Raw genomic sequence first — 12500 nt, forward strand, 5'->3', positions numbered from 1 at the left:
GAGCTTCTATTGTTTGCGTCGGTCAGAACAGAACAGATCCATCATGCTCTGCTCCGTACGAGCACACACACACACACACACACACACACACACACACACACACACACACACACATGTTCGTTTTTGTGAAAAGTGGGGACATCCCATAGGCGTAATGGTTTTTATACTGTACTTACTGTATGTGCTATTATCCTACACCAACCCTACACCTAAACCTACCCCTTACAGGAGACTGTGCATTTCAACTTTCCCCAAAAAAACCTCATTCTGAGTGATTTATAAGCGTTTTGAAAAGTGGGGACATGGGTCAATGTCCTGAGATGCCACCTTCACCTTGTAATACCTGCCATACCCTCGTCATTATACACATCTATGTCCTGACTTTTCACAAAAACGCATACACACACGCACACACACACACACAGACAGACAGACAGACAGACAGACACACACACACACACACACACACACACACACAGGCCTGAGATCGGCTCTGATGACTCGCTGTATGAAAATGCTGAATAATGAGCGATTAATTGTTATCTCAATGAGAGCCATCTGAAAACAGCTTTATGGCTGAATGTGTGGGAAAATCAGGGGAAATTATATTTTTCATCATGAAAAAAAACCTTAATATTCCTAAAAACTTAATTTACATAATTTTCATCACATTTAAGCACTAAAATTTCTCATTACTTCATTACCACCATATTATGGTTATGAATGATCCACTGTTATTTTAGTATCACTGAAATACTGTTATAGATTTTGATGAATTATTTGAATATTAATATTTTCTGCTTTATTGTTAATTTTAGAGTTTTTGTCGTGTGCTGTTTTCATTTTTATTAGTTTTTGTTGTTTTTGAATATGCCTGTGTAGTTTTTATTCGTTTTATTTCAGTATATAAAATCTTGGAAACTAACTGAAATAAAAAAACAAGTTTATTTTGTTTTATTTAAGTTGACATTTATTTTATTTCAAGTCGCAAAAAATGCTTTTTGAATGGTTTTAGTTTTAGTGGCTTTACTTCACTATAATAACCCTGGTCTCTGGACTCTGTGTGTTTTTGTTTGCTTGTTTGATTTAATATATAAGCTGACATAAAATTGACTTTAAATTTGGAAATGAGTAATTTTTCACCTTCTGCAGGACTCTGTTTGATTTGCACAATGGATGGAAGGAAATAGTTTGATAATCAAGCGGTTTTTGTTAAATTTTTTCCTTTTTTTTTTTTTTTTCTTTCAGATCCTAATTTCGTCAGGACGTTTCTGACCACGTACCGATCGTTCTGTAAACCTCAGGAGCTGCTGGATCTGCTCATGGAGAGGTCAGACGCTCACGTTCACACTGCTAACAGCTGCTAATGGCTTAGCCTGTTCATTGCACTGTATTATTTTTATTATTTGCCTTTTTTCAGTTAAGATTTTGTTAATCCTAATAATTAAAATAAATAGTTGCATAAATGGTTTTTAGTGTGTTTAGTTTCTTTTCACTGTAATGTGATCATTTATAGCTTTTTTTGTTTAAAAAAGATTATTGTAATACAGTGATTTAAAATAAAAACAGCTCACCCATAATCAGCTGTTTATTTATAGGTTTTCTGTTGGTCGTGATGATAATCTTTACTCACACTGTGAAGTTATTGTCATATCCATGGAAACATCGCTCCATACAGTCTGTGCGTTTGCGTTCCAGGTTTGAAATTCCTGAACCTAAACCCACGGAAGCGGATCAGATGGCCATGGAGAACGGAGACCAGCCGCTGAGCGCAGAACTCAAACGCTTCCGCAAAGAGTTCGTTCAGCCGGTACAGCTCAGGTACACACACACACACACACACACACACACACACACACTCTCTCTCTCTCTCTCTCTCTCTCACACACACACACACACTGACACACACTCTCTCTCTCTCTCTCTCTCTCTCTCTCTCTCACACACACACACACACTGATACACACTCTCTCTCTCTCTCTCTCTCACACACACACACACACACACACTCTCTCACACACACACTGACACACTCTCACTCTCTCTCTCTCACACACACACACTGATACACACTCTCTCACACACACACACACTGACACACTATCTCTCTCTCTCACACACACGCGCACACACACACACACACCATCTCTTGCGCACACACACACACTCTCTCTCTCACACACACACTGACACACTCTCTCTCACACACACACACTGACACACTCTCTCTCACACACACACACTGACACACTCTCTCTCTCTCACACACACACACACACACACACACACACACACACACACAGAGACACACACACATGTTTGTTTTTGTGAAAAGTGGGGACATCCCATAGGCGTAATGGTTTTTATACTGTACTTACTGTATGTGCTATTGTCCTACACCAACCCTACACCTAAACCTACCCCTTACAGGAGACTGTGCATTTCAACTTTCTCCAAAAAAACCTCATTCTGTGTGATTTATAAGCGTTTTGAAAAGTGGGGACATGGAGTAATGTCCTGAAAAGTCACCTTCTCCTTGTAATACCTGTCATACCTATGTTATTATACACATCTATGTCCTCATTTGTCACAAAAGGCGCACACACACACACACACACACACACACACACAGCAGTACTCTTATCATACAGCTGTCTCTCATGCGTATCTGTGTGTCTGCAGGGTGTTGAATGTGTGCAGGCACTGGGTCGAGCATCATTTCTATGACTTTGAGAGAGACGCTCAGTTGCTGCGGCAGCTGGAGGAGTTCATCGGCATGGTCAGAGGTACGAACACAAACCTACTGATCTCCATCATCATCATCAAAGATGATAAATCATGGAAATGTCTTCAAAATATGTGTAGGGCCTTCCAGTCATACAAATCATATTTATTCTATAATGGAGAATGTCACAGAATTTGGCAAAATTTAGATCAAACGAGTCAAACGAGCGCGGAAATGCTCCTGTGTTCGTAGTGCGTGATCTTCAATTGCACACACAAAGGTGCTATAGCCTGAATCATTTCATATCAAAGTGCAAAAGAAACTACGTGCATGCACTGTCATGGTCAGTTAAGTCATGAAGTTACCAAAAAGGTGATTAAAGCTGCCTTAAAACTGTGCATGCATGTGATATATTTTATATGAGTCACATATTTAACTCGTCAGCTCATTAGTAGAGACTTTAAGAAATGGGTCAGAAAAGGTAAAAAAAATACGATGCGTGTCAGATCCGCGTCATGTTCAGCAGCGGCAGCTCTTAAAGTAATAGCAGCCAAAACAACCAAATAACCAGCTGCTGTGATGTCTATTAATCAAAGAAAAACGAGGAAATCAATAACTTTTATAGCTTTAAGGGGTTCATCTATATTTAATTTAGAATGTAGTGTTTGATAACTTTATTCAATTTCTGTATATTTCTGCTGAAGGGCACAGGTATCTAAATATGACATTTATTATAATGGGTTTATGTGAAGATTGTTTTAAGTTCACTTAAATTAGATGTTATTTTTTAAAGTCTAATAAATGTTAAAATTGATATCTCTTAATTATACTGTAATGCTGAATGGCTATAGTCAATGGTTAAATATTAGGGGGAAAACTATTTTATAGAGACATCAGTAGGATTGGTATCAGTGATACTGGCCTTCAGTCATAAAAAGATGGCATTAAACAAATATTTAAAAATATACTATGTTGTTTGTACATTCATTTGAAGGTTGAATGTGAAATTATTGCAATATAAATGTATATTTAAAAACTTTAATGTTAGGTGGGATTAATCGCGATTAATTTAATAAAAAATGTGCAATTTAATTAGATTAGACATCCTTTTTGGTTATTAAAATTCAGTTTAAATGTAATCATGTAATTCAGTAAAAATGGAATCCAGAAAAATTCAAACCGAAAACAGAATTTCATGAAAAAATGTAATTGAATTAAATATAATAAATATGAATTAAATTGATTAGAAATGCACACCATTAAACGGAATCGAGAAAAATAAAAACGGAAAAGATGAAATTTGTGAGAATATAATAAAAATGTCAGAGTTTCCTAACCAGGCATGATGTAATTGATGTTATTTCTGAACCAATGAGATTTCACTGTGGGTGGTCGCTGGTTACAGGAACTCTTCTGCATAAATCTGATCTCAGCTCAGTTCCCTGTCACCTGTGCGCAGGTAAGGCCATGAGGAAGTGGGTGGAGTCCATCACCAAGATCATCCAGAGGAAGAAACAGGCTCAAGCCAACGGCCCCAGTCACAACATCACATTCGAGAGCTCGCCACCGTCCATCGAGTGGCACCTGTGTAAAGCGGGACAGACGGATCAGTTTGACCTCATGACCCTTCACCCCATCGAGATCGCCCGACAACTCACGCTGCTGGAGTCTGACTTCTACAGGTGCGACCCTCAGCCTGTGACCTCTGACTTCTCATTTCAATCCAACTCTGTTTTTCTTTAGTGGAGATATTTAGCTGAATGTGTACGCTGCTCATTTCCATATAAGCAGACGGCGACCACAAATGCACCATACAATTTTCATGAAATGATCCCACACACAATATACACTACACTCAAAAAAAATATTTAGGTTTAAAGATTTATGTATTTGAATTGCATATAAAATTTCCATCCATTTGGAACATGCAGTTTGAACGTAAACACCAGCTGGCAAAAATTTGTCAGTCATGCATGAAGAAAACAGATTTCTGCACTTACTGTATATTTTATTATTAACTATTTATCCATTTGATTTTATTTAAATATCACATTTTTAATGCATTTAAAAACAAACCTATTTACATAAATATATGGGTAGTTGACGTATCAATGTGTCCTATGGTGTGACGGAAAGATGTAAAAAAATAAAATAAAATAAAAACTCTAACATTGAAGATAAACCTCTCATGCTATTTGTAACTCTAAGAATGAAGTTACATTTTTCTCATGTTATTTGTATGTTAAAAATTTTTTTTTTGCTATGTCGCACCATAGGTCACAGTCCAATATTTATTTGTCAGCTACCATATAAACCTGGTTGTTGTGTATTACAGTCATGTATAAACAGGTCAGATTTCTGTAGTAGTACTGTATAAAATATACAGTAACCAGGTTTATATATTTATCATCAATAAATCCAGTTTATGTCAGTCTCATACATCTGATCTCATTGAATATTGCTTGTTCCACATAGTCATATTTTACCAAGTTTATACTTTAAACTGAATAAATGTAGTTGTTTTCCCAATGAACAGATTTTTGCTGATGCTAAGCAATTTAAATACATGCATTTTGAAAATATGATTATTTAAATTAAATCAAATAGATGCAAATAGTTAACAAATTTATTTTATTTTTGACTGACAAATATGCATCACATTGAGTTTATTAGTTTGCTTATATTAAAGCTGTGTAATCCAAATGCATGAAAAGCTTATATAGTGTTCAGATACATAAATCTTATATTTAGGGCTAAATATTTTTTTGAGTGTAGTAATAATTGTTTGGCCTTGTTTTAAGTTTTTTTAATTAAAAAAAATAATAATAATACTTTTATTCATCAATGATGCATTAAACTGATCAAGTAACCGTAAATACATTTATAATGTTACATAGCTGTATGCTGCTCATGATTTATAAGTCAAGCACTTGAAGTCAAAATGAAGAAATGCACTGGCCTAAACGTTCATTTCTGCTTGTTTTGTGTTTGTTTAGAACTTTGTTGTTGTTTTTTCTTTATAAGGGAAAAGGCTGGATTTCCTGTTAGTATTTTTATTTTCTGCTCTGTTGGCAACTGTCTGCTCAGAAAATGGGGCAGTTTAACACAATAGAGAGTCCAGCTGTGACACACGCAAACACACACACACACACACACTTCCCTTCACCTCTGTGGGAACAGGCAGTGAGCGTCGTACCCAAGGTCACCACCTCAGCTCCGTTTCCCATGAGGCTGTTCTTTGCCCTCGTCTCCCAAAACACTGAAGCAAACCGCATACTCAAAACACTCAAAACACATCGGCCCTGACTAAAGGAGCATTCTGAGTGATTTTCACTTCATTTTGGTGTGTCAGCTTCCACAATCTCTCAGTATTTCTGAACGAACAGGAAACATGTTATAGTACAATTACAGTAGCCATCTACCATCATGAGTGAAGCTTGTATTTGTGTTCTAGCTCTTACATGAGTTAAGGCAAAACCATAGTTTTTTCATGCACTGGTAATTTTTAGATTTAGGTTGAAATCATCCATCTACACTAGTCAACATTTGAAGTGGATCAAAACCTATCATCAAAGTTGTCCTAAAACCTAAAACCAAAATGCGTTCTTGTGTTAGGACAACTTTGATTAACTTTTTTTGATCCATTTCAAATGTTGACTACTGTATTTGTGTCTGTAGACTTCAATTACAATACATACCTTTAAAGGCCTTTTCCTCAAAACGTTTTCTCCTCCACTTCAGCAGCACTTACATACACCAAACTTAGCAGTTTTATTCTTATCTATATTCTGAAGGTTTTACTGAGGGGTTTGTGTGTGTATATATATATATATTTTTTATATATAATTTTTTTTATAAAGTTTTTATAATATTTTAGTCCTAAAACATGGTGTAAATGTATATGTTTTCTGTCTGTTGACAGTATTTTCTGATTTATGGAGTGATAAAAAGAGAAATCCAAAATCCCCTCAGTAAAAACCTTCGGAATATAGATAGTAATAAAACTGTAAAGTTTGGTGTATGTGAGTGCTGCTGAAGTGGAGAAAAAACTCTTTAAAGATATGGATTGGGATTGAAATCTACAGACGCAAATAGAGAAAGTGTAATAAGACGAGACACAACAAACAAAAACAGTGTTTTGACTGGTCAATTTTGTGATTTTGTTTATTTTGCTTCCATAACTTGTCTTCTCTCAGACTAGTGGACAGAATCCAAAATACACATTAAATTTGTTTATTTTATTGCACTTTATCTATTTGCGGATGTGCGTATGTAAATTTCAATCTCAGTCCATATCTTTAAAGAGTTTTTTCTCCACTTCAGCAGCACTTACTTACACCAAACTTTACAGTTTTATTCCTATCTATATTCTGAAGGTTTTTACTGAGGGGATTGTTAATATATAATTTTCCTGAGTTTTTATAACATTTCATTTAACATGGTGAAAATGTATGTTTCGTCTAGCTGGTCACAGTATTTTCTGATTTATGGAGTGATAAAAAGAGAAATCCAAAATCCCCTCAGTAAAACCTTTAACTCTTAATATGTCAGCAAAATCAAACAAGAATTTTGAACCTGGCTTTATCCAATTTTTAGATTTATTTTATGGAAATGTATGCAAATTATGGCGCAAATTACATAACTTTTCAGGGAACTTATAATATAAAACAATAGTCCTAATGTACTGTGACTAATCAGCTGTGGAAGCATGTTGATATCTACACCATATTCTCCTAGTGTCTTGCTTTAAGTATTGAATATGTATTATTGCATTAGTGTCTAAATCATCCTTTTGAGGTGGAACTACTGTTCTAAGTGTTTTAGACTTAGCGGTTTTACACAGAAACATGAATGTAACTGTGAACTTTGACCTTCTGTAGGGCGGTTCAGCCATCAGAGCTGGTGGGCAGCGTTTGGACTAAAGAAGATAAAGAGATCAATTCCCCGAACCTGCTGCGAATGATCCGCCACACCACCAACCTCACGCTGTGGTTCGAGAAGTACGCTCTCGTGTGTTTAATTCAGAGCCGTATCACTCACATGTGTTGGTTTCTAAAGGTTTCTCGTGTTTCTCAGGTGCATCGTAGAAACGGAGAACGTGGAGGAGCGTGTGGCCATCATATCGCGCATTATCGAGATCCTGCAGGTCTTTCAGGAGCTCAATAACTTCAATGGCGTTCTGGAGGTGGTGAGCGCCATGAACTCATCGCCCGTCTACAGACTCGACCACACCTTCGAGGTGAGCGTGTTTACATGAGCTCTGCATGTGTTTAATTAGTACTGTTGGATTAGTTGCTCTTCACTAGTACTAGAGCTATCACAGTTCAGCGTGTAACTCGTCCTGCGTGTGATTTTTATTTTAGCAAATCCCGAGCAGACAGAGGAAGATTCTGGAGGAAGCTCATGAACTCAGTGAAGATCATTATAAGAAATATCTGGCTAAACTCAGGTCCATCAACCCCCCCTGTGTGCCCTTCTTTGGTACGTCCTTCTTCTTTCTAAAGAAGCACATGTTTTTTGAAGTTTTTGTCATGGAATTTGAAAAAAAAAAAAAGTTTATTGTAACATTTTATCTCACAAATCAGACTTTTTTCCCTCAAAGTTTCTTCTTAAAATTGTGAGGGGGAAAAAAATCAGATTTCTGAGTTTTTATCTCGCAATTCAGATTTTTTTTCTCTCTGAATTCTGAGTTTACATTTCACAAGATGGACTTCTTTTTTTTTTCTTTTTTTTAATTGTGATTTTATGTCTTACAATTCTAAGTTTAATTCTCTCAATTCTGTTTATATCTTGCAATTCTGACTTTTTTCCATCTTGCAATTAGGGCTAGGCAATCTAGGGCTAATCTCTAACAATAATTATCGCGCAATATAAATTTCCTCGATAAACGATAACAAGAGGTCGATAAATGTTCGATATAAGGTTTATGCGGCAAAGGCGGAACGAAAGGGCACTAGTCAAGCGTGACACACAGACCGTTTATCTGCTCGGGTCAAAGTTGAAACGGCGGCGTGAGCTTCACTAGAGCAGATGTGTTACAGCGCTGTGAGATCCAGTGTGAAGTGCTTGAGTTCAGCGAGGAACACAAATAACTCTGTTTACAGTCAGATAATACAGCGCTGACAAACACTGTGCGCAACGATACAGTCAGAAGACTTTTAAATCTACAAATCACCATCATTTACCATAGATTTACTGTAGTAGCACTAACTGCACCATGGTATTGTGTCAGAAATGTGGGTATTCCTGTCAAATTTCGTTATATTATAAATGTAGACATGTATTGAAGGAGGAGTAATGGAATATAATTACAGTATTTTTTGTGATTTAAGCTATAGTGTTTATTCGTTTATGCTAAATGTATTTAGACTACTGTTTTTCATACAAACACCTAGAATCCATATTACATTTTTACCATGGTATAGAGGTGCTATATTTGTGGTTTTAACTGATTATCATGATCTAAATGTATGCTACTATGGAAGACCAATGGTTAAAAAAAACAGTCAGAATAATTCGATTTCACCATATAAAAATGAGATTGCTACAGTTTTTACAGATATTACTGATTGATAATGAACAAATCTGCATCTTAACTCAAGCTACTATCAAATGTGCATTTCTAAGAAACAAAATTTTTTTATATTATTAATATTATGATGCAACACAAACCTGTTTCTTGATTTGGAACAATATTACTCATTAGAACATGCAGAACTAGAAATTATTTTTTTCTATTAAGATATTTATTTTAAGGAAAAATGACTGGAAAAGTGTAAAGAATTAACAAATGTTTGTCAAGTTCTGACCATAAAGAATAGTTTTTTCCAACTTTCACATTAGAACAAAAATCTGCCTTTTAAATTTGAAAGAAAATCTTTTTTGACATTTATTGTGATAATTATCGATATTGACTGATATGAAAAAAAATGATCGTGATTAATTTTTTGGCCATATCGCCCAGCTCCACTTGCAGTTCTGACTTTTTTCCTCAAAATTGAGAATTTATCTCACAATTCTGTTTATATCTTGCAATTCTGCCTTTTTATTTCAAATTTGCTAATTTATATCTCGCAATTCTAAGTTTATATCTTGCACTTCCGTTTAGTCATGCAATTCTGACTTTTTTGCTCAAAATTGTGAGTTTATATTGCAATTCTGTTTATATCTAGTAAATCTAATTTTGCATATCACTATTATTTTTTTTCACAACTCTCACTTTTATTCTCAAAATTGTGAATTTTTGTCTCACAATTTTGTTTATGTCTCACAATTCTGACGTTTCTGAATTCAGTTTTCTTTGTTTCTTGCTTGGAATAAAAAAAAAGTAATTGTGACTTTTTTTATCTTACAATTCAGACTTTCTCACAGTTCTCATAAGTAAAAAAAATATTGTGAGATAATCTCGCAATTTAAAAAAAAAAAAAAAGTCCTAATTTGTGTGAGATAAACTCAGATTTGCGAGAAACAAAGTCTGAATCGTGAGATAAAAAGTCGCAATTACCTTTTTCATTATTTTATTGCTATTTTGGTTTCTGATGGGACTGTGTTTGATTGTGATCTGCTCATTTTAGGGATTTATTTAACAAATATTCTGAAAACTGAGGAGGGAAATCCAGACTTCCTGAAGAGACACGGCAAGGAACTGATCAACTTCAGCAAACGGCGGAAAGTGGCGGAAATAACCGGAGAAATCCAGCAGTACCAGAACCAGCCGTACTGCTTACGTGTGGAAAACGACATACGGGTCAGAAACACCACCTCTAATTAACTCTTCACATTAATTACACTACCATTTTTAAAATAAATGAATTAATGCATCATCAAGGACCCATTAAATTGATCAAAAGTGACATTAAAAACATTTATAATGTTAGTTTAAAATAAATGCTGTGCTTTTGAACTTTCTATTCATCTGCGAATCCTGAAAAATAAAATGACTAAATGACTGTCACATGCTGTTGATGCTGCAGAAGTTCTTTGAGAACCTGAACCCGATGGAGGACATGACGGAGAAGGAGTTCGCTGACTATCTGTTCAACAAATCTCTGGAGATTGAGCCGCGTAACGCTCGCACGCTGCCTCGATTCGTAAGTCTGCCTCGCGCTGAACGCACACATGTGGTTACACAACACACACGAAAGCCTCCTGATCTCGGTGTTAAACCCTCAAGTGCTTAGGGATGTGAACCAGAATAGTGCAGATTTACAAACTAAGCACGAGTTCACTTGTGTAACAGTGAAAAAGCCCAAAACATCACGCAGGTGGAACTCAAAGAGCCCGTCAAATGTCCAAAACCTGTCTATTTACTCCGATGCCCCTCGTTGTAAAGTAAAATATTCAAAGGAGATTTCTGCTGTAATGAGAAAGCTGCTCGTTTTCAAACTCGTTTACAGAATTTACAGAATCTAGATTTGACAATAATATAATTATTTTAAAATTATAAATAAAAATAATAATTTTAACTACTTGTTAAAATTAAAACTATTAAATATGAATAATTTTTACATAATTTAAATATTAATTTAAAATATTACAGTATAATTTATTTTTAAAAAATGAAAAAATATTCCTAATTAAATTCCATAATTCCAGAAATTGTAATAAATGAATCAGTGCATAAAGTGCTTGAAATGCTTGAATTTAACTTTTTGAAATTGAAGTCCTGGAAAACCTTGAAAACAGCCATATTTATGAAAAGGTACTTGAATGTTTAAAAGGCAGTATATATGAAATTAGTGAAACAATGAATATGAAACAATAATTTCACGCAAAATTAACAATGCAGCTCGTGTTAAATACAGAGCCATTTGGGAGCACTCGAGTCTCACGATATCAGTATAAAGTTGAGTTTGTGGTAAAACCTTTGATGATGCTTGCATTATATTGTTCGGTCTGTTATTGCATGTGCTGTTTGTTTGGGTTTCATTTGGGATCGCATATGAAGTCTGACGAGCTTTGTGTTGCATTGTTATTGTTTACATTGGCGCCCTCTGCAGGTGTTTGTTATAATACATAATGTACTTAAGTTGGTTTTGTTCATATTATATATATATATATATATATATATATATATATATATATATATATATATATATATATATATATATAATAATATAGGCATATTACATTATGTATTTTCAATCAGGGTTCCTGCAGGTCGTTAAAAAGTCTTAAATTGTTCAAGAAAGTCTTAATTATGATTTCAAGAGGTCTTAAATTTGGGTACACACCAGAATTGTGATACAGTTTAATGTGACGATTAAACTAAAGGCTATGATTTTATTAAATAAACACGAGCTGATGTTGTGAGTAGGGTATTCATGCTGTAGTTTCAGAACCGCATTTCTAGGACCTAGGGGTGGGCGATATGGCAAAAATATAATATCACGATATTTTTAAGAAAAATCACGATTCACGATTTTATCACGATTCTTTGTCATGTTGGTTTTACTAATTTGCAAGTTGTCTGAGCATTACAGCCAAACTAATTTCCCTATTATAAAGACAAAACCTTTCAAGATAACAAAAATATTAAAAAAGAATGGAGGATATTTAGGCCAAAGTGGGCGAAGATAAAAATCTTTGTCATTATTTTATCTTTGTTATTAAAAAATGAGAACAAAGGTACACATTTCAAATACACATACTATACAAATAAAACAGTGTGTTATTTTCAGGTACAATAGGTGTATTTAGCAGGAGCATTCGAGAAATTGGATCAACAAATACAAAAATAAAACACTATATAGATTGATTCCTATTAAAGCAACTG

General features: G+C 34.8%; 1 protein-coding gene across 1 annotated transcript in view; it reads left to right on the forward strand.

Moving 5' to 3' along the window:
* sos1 (son of sevenless homolog 1 (Drosophila)) overlaps window positions 1-12500 on the forward strand; it is a 52473-nt gene that overhangs the window by 31896 nt on the left and 8077 nt on the right. Inside the window, exons 12-20 of the mRNA XM_058790475.1 lie at window positions 1249-1330; window positions 1699-1821; window positions 2683-2786; window positions 4185-4407; window positions 7606-7725; window positions 7802-7964; window positions 8089-8206; window positions 10300-10472; window positions 10699-10815. Coding sequence (XP_058646458.1) covers window positions 1249-1330; window positions 1699-1821; window positions 2683-2786; window positions 4185-4407; window positions 7606-7725; window positions 7802-7964; window positions 8089-8206; window positions 10300-10472; window positions 10699-10815 — 1223 coding nt within the window. The remainder of the gene's footprint in view (window positions 1-1248; window positions 1331-1698; window positions 1822-2682; window positions 2787-4184; window positions 4408-7605; window positions 7726-7801; window positions 7965-8088; window positions 8207-10299; window positions 10473-10698; window positions 10816-12500) is intronic.

This window comes from Onychostoma macrolepis, chromosome 11 (assembly GCF_012432095.1).
Source record: "Onychostoma macrolepis isolate SWU-2019 chromosome 11, ASM1243209v1, whole genome shotgun sequence".
NCBI classification, from domain to species: Eukaryota; Metazoa; Chordata; class Actinopteri; order Cypriniformes; family Cyprinidae; genus Onychostoma; species Onychostoma macrolepis.